The sequence below is a fragment of the Tamandua tetradactyla genome, chromosome 19 (genome assembly GCF_023851605.1).
Source record: "Tamandua tetradactyla isolate mTamTet1 chromosome 19, mTamTet1.pri, whole genome shotgun sequence".
Lineage (NCBI taxonomy): Eukaryota > Metazoa > Chordata > Mammalia > Pilosa > Myrmecophagidae > Tamandua > Tamandua tetradactyla.
In genome coordinates, this window is record NC_135345.1 from 9,747,196 (window position 1) to 9,769,275 (window position 22,080).

The window sequence follows — 22,080 nt, forward strand, 5'->3', positions numbered from 1 at the left end:
CGTTTCTGGTATATTGCATTCCATCAGCTCTAGCAAACTAAAACACTTGGCTATTTACTTAATTTTCTGGGCCTCGGTTCCCCTACATTTAAGATGGGAACAATCAAATAATTGTGTCAAAGAGTTGCTGTAGATCCAAATGAGGTGATACAACACCAAGTAGGCCTAGTGCATAGATATTCAGGGCAAATCCATCCCCTTACTCCTTCCATGTTGATTTATTGATACAGTTATTAATGAATGTGTTCATCCATACATTCTTTCACCCATCCATGGACCAGCAGACAGGAACTGAGGACAGACATGCTTCGTGTAGCACTGAGTGCCATGACTGAGCTTGTCCTGCATTTGGGAGAAAACATGCACCTAGAACTAACAGATGACAGAAATGGGACTTGGGCCCTGTGGAGGGGAGGAATGTCACATGAGCACAGGCTTCAGGGAAGCTACAGGGGAGGCTGCAGTGTAGGCAGAGCTTAGCTGAGTCTTGCAGAAGGAGTTTTCTTTCATAGGCAAAGCAGGATGGGAGGTGCAAGGAATAGCCAGGGATTGGTCTCCAACCTGTTTTACTGGATGACTAGGGAAGGAGGATGGAAGGATTTGAGTACATTCTCCCCCACAGACAGCACTTCTCTTACTCTGCAGTCATGGGGGTATGGATGCTTCGTCACCATCCCCCAAATGCTCCTCTTATTTTATGACTTTATGCTGGAAAAGGGAAGCATGCAAGTTATACCTACCTTATCTCCTCTGAGTCCAGTCCCTAGTGCAAACTTCTGATTCCCCTCCAGAAAGCGGATTTTCACATTGTAGACTTTATTTCCATAAAACACCACCAAAACATAGGGTTCTGCTCTTGATTTCTTGGAACAATCTCGGACCAAGAAAGTCCCATCCTGAGGCAAAAGGAATAATGGTTTTCTTTCCAGGCCTGTCCATGTCCCTGCTTTGTAATCAAAACAGTAATGCCTGAGATTTCTAAACAGTTTTAGTGCTTGGAAACCAGTTCTTTATTCAATTTAATTCAGTAAGTGCTTATCAAGTGTCAGTATGTGAAAACCATCTTGTTATTTTCTGAGTGTACCATTCAGATCATAACACTCCCTTTCTAATCTCCCATCACCCCTAGTGTCCTCCAGGTATCCTAAAACCCTAGCATGGTGTTCATGGAAAACAGCACTACTGTATCTTGTGATTTTTATCTTTCATCACTCTTCCGCCTGGCCCTAGACCCGAACTTCAGCAAGCCAATTCTCTGAAGGCACCATCTGCTTTTGGACATGCTGCTCCCTCTGCATGGAGTAGCCCCTTCCTCTCCAGGTGTGCTCCTCTTCATTCATCAATGGCCAAATAAGCTCTGCGTCCTGTTCTGTCTGGGACATCTGGGTATTATTCTAGAGATAGTGGGAACCACCACAGGCTTTGGGCAGGGGAAGTTTCCAGTATTGAAATCGGTGAGATGACAATGCAGGCTAGGACCCCGGAGAGAGGCTTGGTATTTAGGATTCATTGCTATCAAAATGAGCAGAGAAACTATATGAGGGAGATAAGTGTAGGGTGAGGAACAGGAGGCAGAAACGGTATCTACAATGTCTGAGAGAGAGAAGGGAGCTCCAAAGTGCAGTGTGCCAGAAGCTAAGGATGTTTCCAAAAGAAGTTCCACAGTGTCACAGTGCCTGAGGACTGAGGGCAGGACATGGGTCAGAAGTTTTCAGGCATTCTGGGAATAAGGGTTCAGGAGAAAAGCCTGGTATAAAAGGTCAAGAACTGGAACAATTTCCTGAACGTAGAAATACCTGCAGGGCTTACTTGTGTGGCTAAAATACGTCATTTATATGATGAAAAATACTGAAAATCTGTAACTGCAATTGCATGGATTGTTGTAAAGATGGTTATAAATGAGCTGTAAAGAATAGATAGCAAGCAATCTATACACCTACTTCACATAATAATGGTAATAATAATAACTATAGTGATAGGATGCTGCTGGTGGCTAAGGTTTATTGAGAATTTATCTCAAGTGCTTTATATGCATTACCTCATTTTATCTTGACATAAACTTCGAGTAGTATTTTATCCCCATTTTACAGGGAATTAGGGTGTAAGAGTTTAAGTGAATCCCCTAAAGCGTCACAGCTGGTAAATGGAATATCTAAAAGTCAGCCCCAAAGTCTTATTCTTTAAATATATCAGCCTCTGAGTTTATAAAGTGAGATCAAGAAATTTTCTGGAACTTGTTCCACCAGAAACATTCAGTCACAATCGGAACCTTAATACTCCAGCGTAGAACACTGGTAGAAATGAGAAAGGTAGAGAAGGCTGAAACTCACGACCAATTTTGGGATTTTTCCATCTTAACTCTGCAATGAGTTTGACAAAACAAATCTGGGCAATGATGTAATTTAAATTAAGTTGTCTTTCATAAATGGGAAACACATTTTCACTAAACTCACTGAGACAAATGGAAAAGGAAACCTCAAAGTCCTTCCACTGAGATTCTGTTTTCTCAGTGTTTTCTGGGAAGAAAAAGAAGCAGGCATGCAGAAGGGGGAGGAGGGAGCATTTACTGAGGGTAGGAATGTCCTGAAAGGACATTAGGTAACACACATGACGCTCTTCGAGAACAATTCCTGCAGGGCATCTGGAAGAAGGCTTCCTAAGAGCAGTTTTTCCAATGCTAGACAGGTCCAGAAAGTGCGGTGAATAGCCAAGGAGAGTAGCCAGGTTGGAACGTGGGCTGACAGGCATCTAGCCCCACAGCTCTTGCCATGATGCCAGAGAGAGGTAAATGTGGGAGGATCCCTTGGGGAGGACCATACCAAGGGTAGGAAGGGTTCTCCTGGGGAGAAATCACCCAGGGAAAGTGGCCACCCATGACTCCCCATCCAGGATGCAATGAACTGTAATGGGTTGCCAGAGTTAGCTGCAGTTGTGTGGGAAGAGCTCTGGCCTTGAATGCAGGTTCTACCACTTTCTCCTCCGTGTGGCCGGGACTTTGCTTAGCCTCAGTCTCCTCATTTAGGATGTGGGATCGTTCCGTTTATTCCTCAAGATGCTTTATCAACTGACATACCATTTAATTTTATAACATCAATTCTGGTACCTAGGTCTTGTTAGAGTTTATTGGGGACTTATCATTTATTCATCTACTCACTAATGAACTAATTCATTTATATTTTATTTCCCTCTTCAACAATGCCCACTGCACTGGTTAGTTGAGGTAGGTCTCGATGTCACATCGGTCTTTAGAGCCTTTCTATGACTTCTAAGCAATCTGTTACAGATCTTTGCACGTTATTTTCCTAATAACTATTTGTTGTTTTTGACGATAGTGGCCATAGTTTGACTTATTCACATGTATTCCAGGTCTCTTCTCCTTTTGCCCTTCTTCATTCACCCCCTTTGAAGTTGGGTTTGGCCACATGACTTACATTGGCCAATGAAATGTGAGCAGAGGTGAAATCCTTCCCTTCTGGGACGGGGTGTTAAGAGCCGCTATCTGATTGGTGGAAGCACATGCTGGGCTGTGTTCCCAAACCTGTCTTGAATGTGGATGATGAGCAAGAAATAAAGTTTGGTTATGCTAAGCAGCTGGGATTTGGAGGTTGTTTGTTGCCACACATATCCTAATCTATCCTGATTCTACAATATTGGTGACCTGTGCTCCTTTCCTGCAGAAGGAAAGACCTATAGTCCCCATGTAACTTGACTGGCCTTCAGTAAGGAGATGAAACTGGAAGAAGACAGAAAGAAGGCACAACAATAGTGGCCCAGCTTCCCCACTGATCTTCAGGATAGGCCAATTAATATTTCCATTTACAAATAAAGAAACTCAGACTTCAAGATACCTAGGGACTTGTGGAAGTCACACAGCTGATAAATGGTGCAACCAAGCCTTCATTTGCAACTATCCTCATTTTAAACCCCCTTTTCAATTACAACCTCCCCAGCTTTGAGAAACACACGGCTATTAAGAACCACCACCTCCAAGCTCACTGCTTATTATGTCCTGTTACCCATGGGATGGAAATCATAAGATGACATCAGATGCGATAATAATAGGCCAGAACAGGAAGTTACCTTCTTCTCTTTCATTAATGCCTCTTCGACTGCCTGGCGACTGTGTTCTCCAATGTACCAGCTGTGCTGAGCGTTCTGCAGTACAGTGTCAATAATGAGTTTTGGGGTCAAAGGGAAATACTAATGATTAATGAATTCATTTACTTTTACTTTTGTTCCACCAGTGCCCAACTTTGGTGTAATTTACAGTAAACCTGCAGTAAATACATGCAGCCCCTGCCCTGGAGAAGCTCATATATGTGTGAAGAAAATGGACACAAGTAAAGTAACCGCAGTTTAGGAATTATGAAATTGACCGTCATGAGCCTGTGTCAGTGAACATTTCCAGAAATTTCACTGCATCGATTGAGAAAGGCCCTTCACCACGCTCAGAACGGAGAGCTGTCATATATCAAGCCATGCTTTCTGAACTTGTAGCTACCAAGCTGATTGACAGGGGAGATGCCCCCATCATAAACGGAGAAGGGAGAGAGAAGGGACAGGTGCATTAGGGAGAATCTTTGTACACCTGCCTAAAGCCACATGTGAGGGATGGCTGGTGAGTTTAGGAGGTGCTCACACACAGCATGAAATAACTGCATCACCTGAGGAGAGAATTATCCCCCTTTCCAGTCTCTTTCTAGCTCTCCGGATAATTCCAGGGGGAGGCTTCATTTTGGTGCTAGTAGGGCCTTAATGTGTGCCTGACATTTCTAATGTCTCCTTTTACAGCAGAAGAGCAGTCTTCATGCTGAGAGCCTTAGCAGGCAATGGGTTCCTGCCACAGTGAAACTGCCTTGGGTTGTCTGCAGGGAAATTACTTCCCATCTAGGGTATGGGATACTGTTTACTGTTTTTTTTTTTTTTTTTCTTTTAGAGTAGTGATATAAAGTTTCTATTTAAATATATATATATATATATACACACACACACACACACACACACATATATTTAAGTAAAAAAGAGCCAACTTTAAGAATACTATTAAGTAAATATTATTCTTATAGCCATGAACATGTCACAAATCATAAAGGTATGTTCAGATCATTGAAGCCAGGGGAACCCTGATCTGACCAAGCCTCTTTCACGTCTGTAGGGACCCTGCTCTCTGAGAGGGGCTGTGATTTGGGTACACATCAAGTTAGAACCCGGGGTTCTTATGAAGTGCTTATGAAGAAGACAGCATGGCGAAAGCGACCGAGGCAAATACTAAGGGACATTCAAAGAAATGTGTGCAAAGAACTTCCCAAAATTTAATTTAAGATCATGAGGCTTCTTTCAAATTGAGGTAGAAATTAACATAAATATAAAGGCTTTAGGGTCCTGTGGGGATTTTGAAGAATTGTAGATTATGAGGAATTATAGAGAGATTTTATATGCCGGACTTCTGCTTAAAAACCCTTGTGAATGCTATGCCAATTAATGGAGTAATACAAGAATACAGGATGGAGACACAGAATAAGCATATCCTTCAATGCTTTATAGTTAAATACTTTAATAAATAGTGTTATGAAGTGATGGAGAAAAGAGTACCCAGGCTACAAAGAAAATTTTATTCTAAGAGGGTTCTTTGTTCTTTCTTATAACAATGTCCTATAAACCCTAACTTGAACTGCAGAATTTATGAGACAAGTACAAGTGTAAACTGGTCTGGGGAAGAACTGACCAGAGATGGACTGTGTTTTAGAAGGAGACCAGGGCATAGATAAAGGGCAAGCAAGAATGTATCTGTGCTGTTTGTGCTTCTCCTCCCTGTAAATCTCCTCTGGGCAGAAATAATAACTTCTAGCACATTCTCTAACACTTAAGTGCTCAATAAATGGTTATTGGGCTGCTCAAATGGAATGAGTTATGCAATATGTGGATCTTTTGCTGGAGAAATAGTTGCAAACATGTAAATTCCATTAATCCCTCAAAAGATTATTGAACAGCTAGTTAATACAGAACACATGTGTAAATGTCTCTTTTTTTGGATTATTGAAAAACTACTTTGAGAATCTGGCAATATTCACATTAAAGAATCTGTTAAAAGAATAATATAATATGTATTAAAGCAAAAAATTTTTTTTAACATAAAAACTCAGGAGGAAAAAATTTCAAGTTAATCATACTAATTTCCTTTTAGTCATTGCTCAAGAAAGTCTAATTTGATGCTAAGTATATCTAGAAAGATGTGGCAGAGAAGTGACTGTTTTACCTTTTCATCAGACCTTGCAGGGAAGGGTTTTCTCCAGCCTACGTTCTTATAGGATAGCTTATTTTCATGAGGGATGTAGCTGACTGGACATCTCTGAGGAGAATAGGATTGCAGGTTTCTTTCATGATCTGGGAAAAAATAAATTCATATTTAAATATGATTTTGTTACCTTCTCAGATTGTCTCCCTTAATCATGGAACTCAGACCCATCCACTTCTTTCTCTTGGTCTACACTAATACCAAGCTTACTAACATAACTGTACCACTGCTGTACTGCTCTCTCACTTCTGCTCTTCCCACACCCTTTTCATACAGCACCCACAGAAGTCTTGTGAAAATATAAATTCTGATATTGTTACCTACTGGTTAAATATTTCTGTGGTTTCCTTTACGTTTGAAAGAAAACCCAGACTTTTTACCTCTGCCGGTAAGACCCTGAATATCTATGCTTTCTAATTTCTCCGTCCTCACCAATCTCTCCCTGTCTCCCGTGCTCCTTCTTCTTTGGCTGTGATGAACTCTGCTCATGTTCTTAATTGTGACAAGCTCATTCCCAATTCAGGAAACATCTTTTTTTTAAAAAAAATTTAACTTAAACAAACAATTTTTTAAATGAAACCATCTTTTTAAACTTAATGACTGACAGATAAATTATGGCTATTTCGACTTGTGTATTGGTAGACATTTTATTAAAAATGAACAAAGTGAGCTGGTCACTTTAAGGAAAGCAAATGGCAGTATTTAGTACTGATCATAAATTTAGATATTTCAAGTGGAAATTTGAATCTGGGAAAATCTGTATCTGCCAAAGTAAGAATAATAGCATCCTAGCAGTTAGACTGTTCTGATGAGAATGATGGTATTATTTGTAAATGTGATTTTTGTAATGTTGTATAACAACATAGGTTAACAGTTGAAAGACCTGCCCAAGTCTGTGAATCATTATTTTTCAAATGACTACTGCATCATGCTACAAAATTACATGTGGCCTAAATATTCATTCAAAATGAAAGACAGACCAGTGGATTTTTAAATAACAGAGTACAAAAAGCTCAATGATATCATTTTAGATTTTATACTTTACATTTGGTGAGGATGGAGAAATTAGAGAACCTAAGTTTGTTAAATTTTGATGTGGTATTTTATGTTCTTAAACCAAAATAACATATTTCCACTGCATGCTCTTCTAGAAAGATGAATTAAAAGATGAATTTCATGAAAATAAGATTGCAAGGAAGGAGTGAGCTGTAAGAAGGAATGGGAAGAAAAGATAAACATCTGTAAATATGTCAGAAATTTTAAACAATAGCTAATTGTATAAAACAGTCATAAATCCTAGGGAGAATAAAAACAGTGTAGACATACTAGGAGAACTTCAGAAGAAGATGGAAGAGTAGGGAGCGTCAGAACTTCTCCAAAATAGCTAGTATACAGGCAGGAACTGTTTGGAACAACTGTTCTGGGGCTCCAGAGGCCCAGAGAGCATTGTACAGCATCCAGAGAAGAGCAAGAGGAAGAAGCTGTGAAACTGCAGTAAAGAACTGTGAGTACCTTGCTTCACAACAACTGCCTGCACCTATCGCCCACACTTGAGGTAGGCCACCTTGGGTCTGGTAGCTGACTGCTGCAGATGGAGAGGGACGTGGAAGTCCTCTTCTCCAAAGAAACAGGGGACTGTCACAGACAAGCACTGATCATGGCTTTTGATCAGTGAATTTGGATTGCTGGGTGCCAGCTCTGAGCTGCAGTTTCAGCTCATCCCAAACGGAACACAGCAGCCATCATTTCAACTCTGTCCCAACAGGGAAAGAGGCAGAGGAGGTTTAAAGACACAGTGCCTTCTTAGGGATGTGGGGAACAGTTTGCTGAAGGACACCGTCTGCTGGGAGGGCCAGGAAAATATCATTTGGGAAGTCATCAAAAAAAGCTTTTCAGTATCTTTCGTGACCCTCTCCCCAGGGCTCCTTGGGGTGGATCAGTACCCCATTAATGGATCTCTGGTTCCATTCTGACTGGGAAATACTGACTAGGGCAAATCTACTCCAGAGTGACCCTTCTCCCAGAATTTGCCCTCCAGACAAAAGTAGCTAGAGGTAATGAAAGAATGTTTTAAGAAAAACTATAGAGGCAAAACAAAAACAAACAGAACAGATCAAGATTCCCAGAGAAGGAAGAGAGGGAAAGAAGCTTTCTCCTGTGGGTGAAACAATTGTGGAAGGCCAGGAGTAATCAATCAGGCTCAAGCAGGAGCAGTCAATCAGGTCCAAGCAGGGAAAGTCCCCACAACATTGGGGCGGAATGTCCCCAAGAGTTAAACAATAACCAATGTTAGGAAACTGAGGGAACGGGATGTGTTTTGGCAACAGCTAACGGCATTTTTCTGCTTCTATGATCAGGCTTGCTTGCTAGCAACTGCAAAACCACAACATGATTTTAGCCTTTGTAAGCACACCTTGAAAACCTCTGGGGGCTGCTCTCTGAATCTTCCTTCTTGGAAGTTCTGAGGCAGTTGCCGGCCGGCTAATAAAGACTCTAAATTGGCTTGCAGTTTTAAATTGCGTGGTTTCTCTTTCAGTGCACCCCGCAACACAATTGCAAAAATAGTACAGTATAACATTTTAGGATATCCATGACAAACATCAGATGAAGAAGAGCTGAAAAAATCTGATCAGTCAAACAAGGGCAATTATAAATGTCTAGAATAAGTTGAACCAAAGAAAACTGTCAAAGAAAAGCCTTAACACAAGCCAATCAACAATGAAACTCAAGGCAAGGGAGATAAATTGACCTTCAGAGTAAACTCATCAAGATAATTGATGCCTAGACACCAGCAAAAATCTATAATCCATACTAAGAAACAGGAAGATATGGCCAGTCAAAGGACAAAATTAAAACTTTGGGGGAGAAAGAATTTGGAACAATTAATCAAAGATGTTCAAATAGATCTCCTAAATCAATTCAAGGAGATGAAAGAAAATATGGCAAAAAAGAAAAAAAAAAAGCCTATTTAGAAGACCCTATGTGAGCATAAAGAGGAATTTAAAAGTATAAAAAGAAACATAACAGAAATTATGGAATGAAAGGCACAATTGGAAACATTATAAATACACTAGAGGCACAAAACAGCAAACAGTAACAAAAAAAGAGCTGGGCTAAGTAAATTGACATCAGATAAAATAGACTTTAAATGCAAAATTGTTATAAGAGACAATGAAGGACACTATGTAGTAACAATAAGTGAAATCCACCAAGAAGAAGTAACAATCATAACCATTTATGCACCTAACCATGGTGCCCCCAGATATAAGAGGCAAACACTTAAAAACTGAAGGGAGAAATAGAAGTCTCTACAATAATCACTGAAGACTTCAATATACCACTTGCCTCAAAAGCTAGAACAGCTAGACAGAGGACCAATAAGAAAACAAAGAAATTAAATAATATGATAAATGAACCAGACCTAGCAGACATATACAGAAGGAACATTGCGCCCCAAAACAGCAAGATGTGCATTCTTCTCAAGTGCTCAGGGATCATTCTCCAGGATAGAGACATACTGGGTCACAAAACTAGTTTCAATACATTTTAAAAGACTCAATAAATTTTAAAGAGGAAGATACTCAGCACTTCCTCTGCCCATAATAGAATGAAGTTGGAAATCAACAACAGGTGGAGAAGTGGAAAATTCACGAATATATGGAAGTTAAACAACACATTCTTTTTTGGGGGTGTGTGTGTGGTGCATGGTCTGGGAACAGAACCCAGGTCTCCAACATAGAAGGTGAGCATTCTACCGCTGAATTATCCATGCACCCTAAACAACACATTCTTAAATAATCAGTGGGCCATAGAAGAAGTTGCAAGGGAAATCAGTAAATATCTTGAGATGAATGAAAATGAGAACACAACATCAAAACTTAGGGTTGCAGCACAGGTTGTGTGGAGAGGGAAATTTACAGCCCTAAACACACACATTAGAAAAAGAAGAGAGAGCTAAAATCAAAAGCCTAACTGTACACATAAAGGAACTAGAAAAAGAAAAGCAAACTAATCCCAAAACAAGCATAAGGAAAGAAATAAAGATTAGAGCAGATATAAGTGAAATTTGAGAATTAAAAAAAACCAATAGAATCAACAAAACCAAAAGTTGGTTCTTTGAGAAGGTAAATAAAAATTGACAAAGCCTTAACTAGACTAACAGAAAAAAAGAGAGGAGATACAAATAAAATCAGAATGAGAGGGAGACATTACTGCTGACCCCACAGAAATAAAAAGGATCATAAGAGGATACTATGAATAACTAATATGCCAACAAATTAGACAATGTAGTGAAATGGACAAATTCCTAAAACACCTGAACAAGCCACAGTAAGTCTAGAAGAAATAGAAGACCTCGACAGACCAATTACAAGTGAAGAGATGAATAAGTCATCAAAAACCTCCCAAAAAGAGAAACCCAGGACCAGATGGCTCCATAGGTAAATTGTACCAATCATTCCAAGAAGAATTAATATCAGTCTTTCTCAAATTCTTCCAAAAAATTGAAGAGGAAAGAATACTACTTAACTCATTCTATGAAGCCAACATCAACCTGATACCAAAGTTAGATAAAGATATTATAAGAAAAGAAAATTACAAACCAATTTCTCTAATGAATATAGATGTAAAAATCATCAACGAAAGACTTGCAAATTGAATCCAGCAGCACATTAAAATAATTATACACCATGATAAGTGGATTTTATCTATGGTATACAAGTGTGGTTCAACACAAGGAAATCTATTAATGTAATACACCACATTAACTGATCAAAGGGGAAAACTACATGATCGTCTTGATTGACACAGCAAAGACATTTGACAAAATCCAGCATCCTTTCTTTTTTTTTTTTCCAGCATCCTTTCTTGATAAAAACACTTCAAAAGGTAGGAATAGAAGGAAACTTCTTCAATACAATAAAGGATATATATATATATAAAAATCCCACAGCCACTAGGTATATACCCAAAAGAACTGAAAGCGGCGACTCAGGTATTTTCACACTGGTGTTCATAGCAGCATTATTCACAGCTGCTGAAAGGTGGATGCAAACCAAGCAGCCATCAAATGGTAAATAGCCAAACATGTTATATACATACAATGGAATATTATTCGGTTGTAAGAAGGGATGAAATCCTGATGCAGGCGACAACATGGATGAACCTAAGGACATCATGTTGAATGAAATAAGCCAGACACAAAAGGACAGATATTGTATAATCTCACTGCTATGATTATAATAAGTGAACTCACAGAGTTAGAATCTAGAATATAGGTTAGCATAGGATCGCATGGGGGCAAAGCATGGGAAGCTGATGCTTAATTTGGGTAGAATTTCTATTTGGGTTGACTGTAAATGTCTGGAAATGGTTGGTGATGGTAGTACATTATTGTGAGTATAATTAACAGTGCTGGGCTATGCTCGTGAACATAGTTGAAATGGGAAGTTTTGAATAGTGTATGTTACTAGAAGGAAAGTTAGAGGATAAAACATGGAAATGTTATGGATGAAGGACTGTGGTTAATAGGACAAATATAAGGATTTCTTTCATGAATTATAACAAATGATGACACTATTACAAGGTGTTAATAACAGCAATGGTATATGGGGAAAATGTTCCTAATATAAACTATGGACTATAGTTAACAGTAATATTTTAATATTCTTTCATAAATTGTAATAAAGGTACCATACTAATGCAAAGTGTCAACAATAGGGTGTATATATAACATATATTTTTCACGCGACTTTTCTGTAAACCTACAATTTCTCTAATTAAAAAAATAATAACTTTTTTTTTTTTTTAGAAAGACAGAGAAGGAAGGAAGGATAGAAGGAAGGAAAGGAGGAAGAAAGGGAAACATCTTTAAACATTTTCTTATTTTATTATATTTTGTTTGTTTGTTTGTTTTTTACATGGGCTGGGGCCGGGAATCGAACCGGGGTCCTCCGGCATGGCAGGCAAGCACTCTTGCCCGCTGAGCCACCGCGGCCCGCCCATTAAAAAAATAATAACTTTTAAGAACATTATTCTACATGAAAGAAACCAGACACAAAGTACTATATATTGTATGATTGCATTTATATAAAATGTAAATATAAATAAATTCATAGAGAGGATTAGATTAGTGGCTATGTAGGGCTGGGAAAGGATAGAGGGATTGAGAGGTGACTGCTCAGGAGTATGGGGTTTTTTCTTTTTGGAGTAATGGAAATGTTCTAAAATTGACTATGTTGGTGAATGCAAACTCTGTGCTTATATTAAATGCCACTGACTGTACACATTGGATGGATTGTACTCTTTGTGAATATATGTCAATAAAACTGCTTTTAAAAAAGCCATTAAAGTGTCTTTTTTGGCTAAAAACAATGTAGAACTAAAATACTGGATAATATTAACATTTAAAATGGAAGGCAACTGATCAGTCTGAAAGCAAGATTATAAGCTTTATAGTTTGAATTCAGTCTAGGAAATGTAACCAAAGTTACCACCCTGATTAGCAGCCTAAGTAGAATTTTGAAAGAATGGATATTTTTGATCTGGCACTTTTTCGAGACAAACACTAAAATGCAGATAATCCCTCCTACATAGTGATTTTCTCCATAGCAGTTTCAGTATATTGCGGTCAGAATAAGAAATTAAATAGGAATTTTTGAGGAGTTTTGGGAAAGCTGCGGACTATACTTGAAGGTTTGTGCATACTGCAAAGCATTTGTATAAATCAGGAGATCTGCACCTCTCTCACAGAAAAAGTGCAACATTCTTTTTTGTGCAGAATTGTTATAAAAAGGCATTCTGATAAGACTCTGGCATCACATGAGAAAAGGCTGAGTCCTTATCTGATTCCTTAAAGGAAAATGAAGGTGAAGAGTCTACCCCTACCGATTTTCAGGCCAGCAAAGGCCGGTTTGAAAATTTAAAAAATGGTTTAGCTTAAACCATTCAAAAGCAATGGGTGAGGCAGCTTCTGCTGATCAAGAGGCAGCTAGGGAGTTTCCTGAAATCTGGAAGAAACTGATTGAAGAGAAAAGCATCAAATTGAAGAGATATTCAATGCTGATGCAACTGTCCTCTATTGAAAAAAAAAAAAGTCTCAGAGGACATGCATCAGCCAAAAAGAGAACCATTTCCCAGGTTCCAAAGCTGCAAGGGATAGGGTAACCCTGCTATTATGTGCCAACGAAGGGTTCATAATAAAGACAGAGCTGATATAGAAAGCTGATAACCCTCGAGCTTTGAACGGAAAGGACGGTACCAGCTGTCTGTCTTGTGGACGCCCAGATAGAAAGCATGCGTGCTGTCAGTCTTCTGAATTCTCAGTTCGAAAGCATGGACGACCAAAGCACTTGTCCTTTACAGGTTCCATCAGTGTTTTGTGCCAGAGGTCAGAAAACACCTTGCCAGCAAAGGATTACCCTTTTAAGGTGTTACTGCTTCTGGACAACGCCCTGGCCACCTCGAACCCCGGGAATCCCATGTGGAAGGTGTTGCTGTCTACAGGTCACCTGATACAACGTCCCTCCTTCAACCTCCTCATCAGGGAGTAAAACAGACATAAAAGAGAATGAACAAAATTCAGACGTCTCTGGTACGAAGGGAGGGCCGAAATATTCTTTGTGGTTTTCCAGATCATGGGGGTGGGGTGGGGGTGTCCATGGTGAACCTAACCCCTCTGTGTGGAAGGGATAACTGTACTTTGTTAGCAAGAAGAAGAAAACAAGAGTGACTATTTACAAGTAAGTTACCATAACACTTCAGTGATATCAGTATTTATTTTGCTTCTAGTCATCAAAAAGCCAAGTTTCTCTTATTAAAGTTTACTAAGAAGAACAAAGCACTCCTGAAACATTGAGGTATGTTAATGGTTCCAAGATTTGTAGTTTAAATCTTTGATGTGAAGAGCGTTTGTTACAGGGCATCATAGTATCAAAATCTTTGTTGGAAAAGACTGTGTTTGATCACATAACATTTAAATTATGTTCATCATAGTATGTTGATTTCACACAATAATTTATGACTTATAAAATAGGAATAAAGCTAAAGGCATCCTTCCTTTTAAAGTTTTATTTTATGCATGAAATAAGGTGATTATAGGAACTCACCTTCCAGGCAAAGTGCAGAATAAAAGTGTTCTGATTTTCTGGTATTGTTTGCCAAGAGGACATGAACGTTAGATCTTTTAAGTTCAAGTATGCTTCATTAAAAATGTTAAGGGTAACCAATAGAAGACTAGACTTCCAAGAAAGAGAAAGAAAGGGGAATAAGGAAGAGATGGATCTAATATATCGCAGGAAAAGAAACAAAAAGTCCATAAAAAGTAAGGTGGATTAAAAAAAATAAAAAAGTAAGGTGGGTTAAAGAAGGCACAAAATTATATTAAAAGGATCCAAAAATATTAGTAATCACAGAAATATAAAAGGTTTTAATTTAGCATTTATAAAGCATATACAGATTAGTTTGAAAATTCCAGGTATGTGCTAATTTCACACCTAAAATGTCATAGCATAGAGATATTGCAAATAAGAGGTCAGAGAACTATATACCGAGTAAATCCTAACCAAGAGAAAGCTGACAGAGCTATACTAATATGTAAAAAAAAATGTCTTTAAAAACTTTATTTTAAATTACAGTGAAACAGGTGGGCCACAGTGGCTCACTGGCAGAGTTCTCATCTGCCATGCCGGAAACCCAGGTTTGATTTCTGGTGCCTGCCCATGTGAAAAAAAAAAAAAAATTTACAGCGAAACCGTGTATAGGAACTTACTATTTAAATGGCCATAAATATCTTTTCAACATGAATTGAAACAATAACATATTTGAGAGAGGAAGATAACCATTATCAGCTGTTCCTATTACTTAATTTGGGTAGTATACATAATAGTATTCAGTGATTATGAATTTTTCATGATATAGTGGCAACTGATTCATTATTTTTCAAGCCTGAATGCATTGCTTGAATATTTTAAAAATCCTACTTGAAATAGAGCAGTTGAAAACAGTTCTGCATTTGTAGTCTATAGAGAATAAGTCAAATAAAGCAAAACAAACAAAACAAAAATATTACCATGCAGTTTCCCCCCAAATACTTGGTGAGATCTTTGCTGAATGAATGAATGAAATTCTGAGCATATATCCCATGACAAATATTTAATTGATCATATTGTAAATTAATGGTAGCAGCTAATCTTTGGAAAGAATTTTTTATATAAAACATCGCATTTGAACTTTATAATCCCATCAAATATAACTCTAGTGTATTCTATAACAATGTGGGAAAGCACAGAAATGAAGAGAGTGACACAAGATAAAGTGGGAGAAACTTGGGGAGAACAGTGAATAGGTGATCAAAAAATTTGAGGCCAGGTGACCTAATTAAAAAGGGCTTTTATAATAAAGGCAGAATTTTCTAATAAATATGGGTTTAGAATCATCTTGATGTGACTAATAGCTAATATTTAAAAATTATTATATATATAGTGCTTAGCACAGAGCCTGAACCTAAACTAAACACTCAATAAATATTAACTGCCAGGGCAGTTAGTATTATAAAAACACAGCTTTAGACCTTTCTTTTGTAACTTATACCAAAATATTTTATTTTTAAGCAGGTATTCCACAGATGTTCGTTTAAAAATTTTAATTTAACATTATATACAGTGTTAAAAATAATTTTCATAAGAAAAAAGCCATTTATTTTAAAGAATATCTATTCTTTAATTCAATTCAAATAGCAACTGAACTACAATTTTCCAAAATGCTTTTCTCATTTGTAAAATGAGGATTATATCTTCATCTCAGTGTTGATAAGAAAAGCAAATAATATTCTACCTGAAAAGTCCCGCCTTAAACACCTGAGGCGTTGGAGTTAAAACCTGTAAGCTTAGAGGGCCCCACTAGATCTTGAGCACTCTCTGAGTACAGGGACTGTGCATTATTTTCTACACCTAATTTGTGCCAAGCACTGACCCTACAGAAGGGAATATTTCCCAGTATGAGCATCTACTCGATAAGCTGATGGACAAGCATGGCAGGGGCCTAAGCACTGGTTGATAGAAGAGCTGAGACTCTATTCTGCTCTCTTAGGCCCCTGTCTAATTTTAGATACATATCATGTGCTTGGTGTATGTTTGCTGCAGAGAGATTAATTAATGGTGTTTTAGAGGCCCTGGGGGAAGCCTTCAGCCAATATGATTCCCCTGTCCATCCTAGGGCTGCTTCCTTAATCAACATGTTTCTTCTACTATGAGTAGTACCAATCATCTATCATAGTTCTAGGCTGCTTGACCAGACTTATGTCTGTGAAGGCCATTAGTTTCACTAAAACTCTGTTGCATTCTTGAATTGCTCTTTGTGTTTTCTTTGTGCATGATTTTGTCTTCCAAGTTAAGACTCTGGATTCCTCTCTAAGCTGTGGTTCCATTTCAGCATCCCTATAACATAGTCTTAGAACCTCCATAGCTGATGCCCTTTCTGGGTCCGTTCAGCCCCTGGAACTTCCACCTGGATGTTCCAGATGGTGTTGTCTCCATACACCCAGCTCTGGTTGCATGAGCTGCTGTTTCTGACACTTGATTCTTAAAGAATGAGTCCCTTGGGTTCATCACTTCCCACTTTGGCCATCTCCCTTTAAAAAGGAATCCCCTCTAGGGAAGCATTTATTAACAATGTGTACATTAGTGAGAATGAGTTTATTAGATTAGTTTTCCAACATGACGCCCAGATGGCATATGGCTGAAGAGAAATGAGGACCTGATAGAGGTCAGGGAGGTCTATGGGGTGACTTGGGAATGGAATCGCTGGAGGAGAAATGGGGATGCTGAAAAGAAGGAAGGGTACTAAAATGTATCAGTTACCCTCTATATGCCAAGCAGTGGTCTTTACACATTTGTATGTATGTGGATGTATACACATATACATTTACTTACATACACACACTATGTCATTAATCCTGCAAACAACTCCGAGTTAATATTATTATTTGAATTTTATGTATGGAGAGAGTAAAGCTCAAAGAGTTAATTTACTCAAGATTGCCCTACTGTAGGGTTGTGATGACAAAAATTTAAAAGTTTGTCAAAAACAACTGTTGGAGAGGATATGGAACAGGGAGGCTCATAAACTTCTGGTGAGACTAATTGTTATTTCTACTCTAGAAAATACATCTAGTACAATTGAAAAAAAGACCTATATCCTAAGACCCAGCAATTTCCCTCTAAGATATACTCTAGAGAAATTATCGTATTGTGTACATGGAGAGATACATGATAACATGTATAATGACATTATTCATCAGAGCAGAAAACAGGAAACACACTTAAGTGATCGTATTTAATTATGAATTAAAAATGGTATTATTTTCATATGATAGAATACTATATATCAGTGAAAATGAACTAACAATACCTCTCCACCTCAACCTCTGTGAACCTCAAAGTCACTGAGCTAAGTCACAGTGTGGGAATATGGTAGTATAATGATACCTGTTTATTTTATAATTCTAATGTAATGTGCTCTTACCTTTGCTTTGTACTCTGTGATCACTCCTCATGAAGGAAGAGCTAAAGGAAATGTTGGAATGGAAAGAATGTTAGTAATTCCCATGATGAGTGGAACTCCACTCAGAGACAAGGTCAATGATAATGGCCTTAAGTGACGTTTATAAAGTTCTTTTTGTTTTGCTGGAGATTCTGAAGAATGGCCTGTTTTGTAAGGCAATAGGAGGCTTATTTACTCCCTCCTTCTTAAGACAGATAAACCTTAGCCATGGAACAAGCTGGCTCACCCGTATAAGGTGTTTCCATGTCATTTCAGTGAGCAGAGACCATGATTCTAAAGCCATCACTTTAGACTGGTCTTGTACTCAAGTCACCAAAGGAAATCATATCTGGATGGTTGGTCTTCAAATTCTATAGATACTCTTTACCAATTGAAGGAGAGTCAGCCAAAGAAGAGTGTAGAAATATTTCCTTCTTGAAATGTGAACTAGGTGAGGAAACTGCGTGAATTATAAGGAAATCCACAAGGCAAAAGGGATTATAACAACTATGAGACAATGAAAAAAACAATATGCATTTCTAACCAAATACGAAAGATGCTACTAAGCCTGTTCATTGATGGCTTTACCAAGATTCACACTTAGTTGTAATTCTTGGGTTCCTTGTATATTTATGTGCCCTAGGTGCCGCTATAGTTAAACCTAATTACATCGAACATGCCCTATCCTAAGGATTGTGCTATTGATGAAAGCATCTGAGTTAATTAAATGAAACCAACTACTCCCTGCACCCCGCTGCCTTTTTTTTTTTTAGCACTGATGAAACCAACATAGTGTTTATTTGCTTTTGGCTATTTCCACAGAAGCTTGGGGTCTGACAGCTTGCTTTGAAAATAAAAATGCTAGCAGATCTAACCATCTGTGCTGTCATCACTGGTCAGAACTCTACCCTCTAAGCTATCTTGGGATTTGGCATTGGACTTGACTTCAGTGCAAGGGACCCAACCTTTTTGGGCCTTGTTTATTTCCTCTGACAATGGGATGGGCCAGAATTATCTCCTGAATTTACTGCGGTTCACAGGAGTTTTCAAATTAGGGAAGTGTAGGGAGGAGAATGTGGGAAGAAGTGTTATAGGCAGAGGACCAGCATGTGCAAATGTCCTGCATTAAATGACTGAATGGCAAGTCAAGGTAGTGGACAGGCACAAGGTAGCAAGGTTCCATCCAGTACAGACGGTGAGGGGAGAGTGACCTGAACTGAGACCAGGACATCTGGCTGAAGTGGGATCATGCTGGCCTTGGGGTGCTAATATGGAGGTTCTGGATTTTATTTTAAGGAAGCTGCCACTAATTTACAGTGACCTTGGTCAACGAATCATCTGTTTGGGCCTTAACATCCTCACTTTTTCAGTTGAGATACAACTGTCACAATGACCCAATGAAAGTTACCTATTATGATAATGCGATTTTCAAATCATAGTCATCCATGAAGCGCTATATAGAAGTAACTCTAAGTTTCAGTGTAGCGATGAACTGAAAATTGTTAGAAATGGCCAACTTTTCTCCCTCCTTTGATTAGCATCAATTCTAGTTAATCATTTGAGTATATTTAGATGTTCAAATCCCCCAAAGTTCCCTAGCATTCAATTGATCACTTAAAAAGTGCAAAAAGAACCATATTATTAGCTTCGATAACAATGTCGATTCCCAGGTTTCCCTTGGGTCTAATTTCAGGCTTCGTAATCAAAGGCCAAAGATTTTCTTTGTTCTGCAGGATGCCTTAGCAAATCAGTATCTGAAACAGCATGTTTGGCTGACCCATAAGCTGGGACCCAATAAAGGATTCTTGGCTTCTTACCTGGCAATGGCAAGGGGGCTATCTTGAATATTTGGGGTTTGTGACAGGTGAAATAATTTAGGCTTCATCTCACGATGAGGAGCTGTGCAAGAAGAGTGACATAGGTTGCAAAATCAAAATGATTGAGGATAATTTGAATCCCACTAGAGCTACTATAATTTCATCAAAGTAACCACTGATATTAGAAGGGGCCTTAGATGCCAGCGGAAACAGTAACCCATGTGTTCTGCAGCTCTCCCTGTCCCTGGAAGTAGCTTCTCCCGGACACTGTCTAATTTACTTTGAATACTTACAATCTTGAACTCATCACTGAACTTCCCAGAAGTGTGGACTATTATTTTGGAGGATATTTTAGGCATTATTCTAGACAAGCTAATTTAAAAGATTTTTAGCTTCATACACACTCATTCATTCAATATTCAGTAAATATTTATTGAGTACCTACAATGGGCAGGTATTTTGCTAGAATCTAGGGATCCAGTGGAGAACAAGACAAATATGATCCTTATATTTCAGTGAGAGGAGAATGAAAATAGGCATGCAAGGAAATGGATAGGAACATTTTAGGTAGTACATGTGCCTAAAAATAAAGCAATACTTCAGGATGGAAAGTGACTGTGCATGTGGCTATTTTAGATAGTGTGGTGGCAAAGGAAGGCCTCTTTGAGAAAGAACACTTGAGCTGAGATTGAGAGGGAACCAGCCTTGGGATCTGGGGAAGTCATTCTAGATGGAGAGAACAGGAAATACAAAGGGCCTGAGGTAGATTGAAGTTAGATTTTTCTATTCATATGAAAATTCACATAAAGGCATAAACAAAAAAGTTAAAGCAAAGAACTGTTCTGGGTGATGCAGTGGATGGAGATGTCCAGTGCTGGACCATGTGTGCTTGTCTCTCACATCTCTTCTCTGATAGAGAAGGAGACCTCTCAGATTCTGATGTAGACAGCAGTCCCCACTTGGCTACAACCACGGATATATTTTCTCATATTTCCCCCTTGATCATCATGTTTTGAAAGGTTCTGCCAACCACACAAACTGGAGTTGTTTAGTAATTACACATGCTATTTGTGTTACCTATACTTTTAATTTTTTTTCATCATGAATTGATTTTAACCAGCCACCCAGAATTACCGAGGGCAGATGATAATACTATGATGTAAAATCACATAAAGCACTCCCATAAGTAATAAAGTTAAGAATCATAATTAATAAAATTAAGGAAATATACAGACACCTATGTGTCTCAATTTTGGTTGTTACTCTGTACCCTGTTCAAGGTTAATCATGAACTGGACCCCCTGGGTTGAAGGACTGTGATTATTTGAATTGTGACTGGAGTCAGTGTCTGGCCTACACGTCCCATAAAATCATTTCATGTCATTAACAGCCACCCAGAGACCTGCTCCTCATGAGCTGAACGATGTCACTTGGCTGCATCAGTGATCATTGAAGCTTGATGCAACAACCTCTCAAAGTTTTAGTTAAGATGCTGCGCTTTGCTGTGTGTAGGGATATGGTTTGTTTTAGGTTTTCAAATTACTTAGACTTGCTGAAAGGCTTCCATTCTCCCAACAGGGACACCGGGGAATCCACAAACACAGCTTAGACCCCTCTTCAAGACTAATTTCCTCAGTACAAATAAGAACAGGCTTGAGTCCCTAACGGGAGCTGTGGTCTGGCCAAGATCACACCTCTGGAGGCCTAATCTAATGGGGCTTTGTCCACTCCACTGCCTGTTTCTAACTGGTGGGCCATAGCTTGTGGTTTATAGCTCTGAACACAATTCATTATTCTAAGTGAATAGGGAACTGTATCTCAAAGGTGGGTACCACCTGCTTAGCATCCTGCCTTCTGGCAAGTGAGTGTTGGATTGCTTGCTTCCACAACAGTGACACCAGTGGTGTGTATGCATTGTGCATGTGGATGAGTGTAGACATGTGTGTGCATGGGTAATATCAGAGGTGGGGAGATCCGAAGAGTTTCTTCAAAGTAGTGTCTTCCGAAAGTGGCAGGTGGTTCTTTAGTGGTAGGAACAGAGTGACCCCTTGTCAATAGCCTGTGGCTCAAGTAAGATCTTTAGCCAAATTTTTTCTTTTTTTTTTGCATGGGCAGGCACTGGGAATTGAACCCAGGTCTCTGGCATGGCAGGTGAGAATTCTGCCACTTAGCCACCATCACAGGGCCTTCTAACCAATTTTAACCAGCCTTAGGAAGGTGCTTTCCCAGACCAGGAAGTCCCTGATGTCTCTGCTCTGGATTTAAATCACTCTGCTTATATAATAATAGTGACTAAATGTGCAGATTGAAAAATGTTTTTGCATGAGGAAGAACAAAGGAATGTCAATACTGCAGGATGTTGAAAATAGATGGTAATAGATATTTTAAAACTTTAACTTATGTGTGAGACTAAAGCAAAAAATGTTTATT

The 22,080-nt window shown here is 38.7% G+C and overlaps 1 protein-coding gene across 1 annotated transcript in view; it reads right to left on the reverse strand.

The window, feature by feature from the left end:
* The window catches only part of CLNK (cytokine dependent hematopoietic cell linker), a gene marked incomplete at its 5' end in the record, with an annotated part of 238,387 nt that overhangs the window by 17,048 nt on the left and 199,259 nt on the right, over positions 1-22,080 (reverse strand). Inside the window, 5 exons of the mRNA XM_077136401.1 lie at positions 741-896; positions 4,081-4,155; positions 6,257-6,384; positions 17,816-17,856; positions 19,651-19,732. Coding sequence (XP_076992516.1) covers positions 741-896; positions 4,081-4,155; positions 6,257-6,384; positions 17,816-17,856; positions 19,651-19,732 — 482 coding nt within the window. The remainder of the gene's footprint in view (positions 1-740; positions 897-4,080; positions 4,156-6,256; positions 6,385-17,815; positions 17,857-19,650; positions 19,733-22,080) is intronic.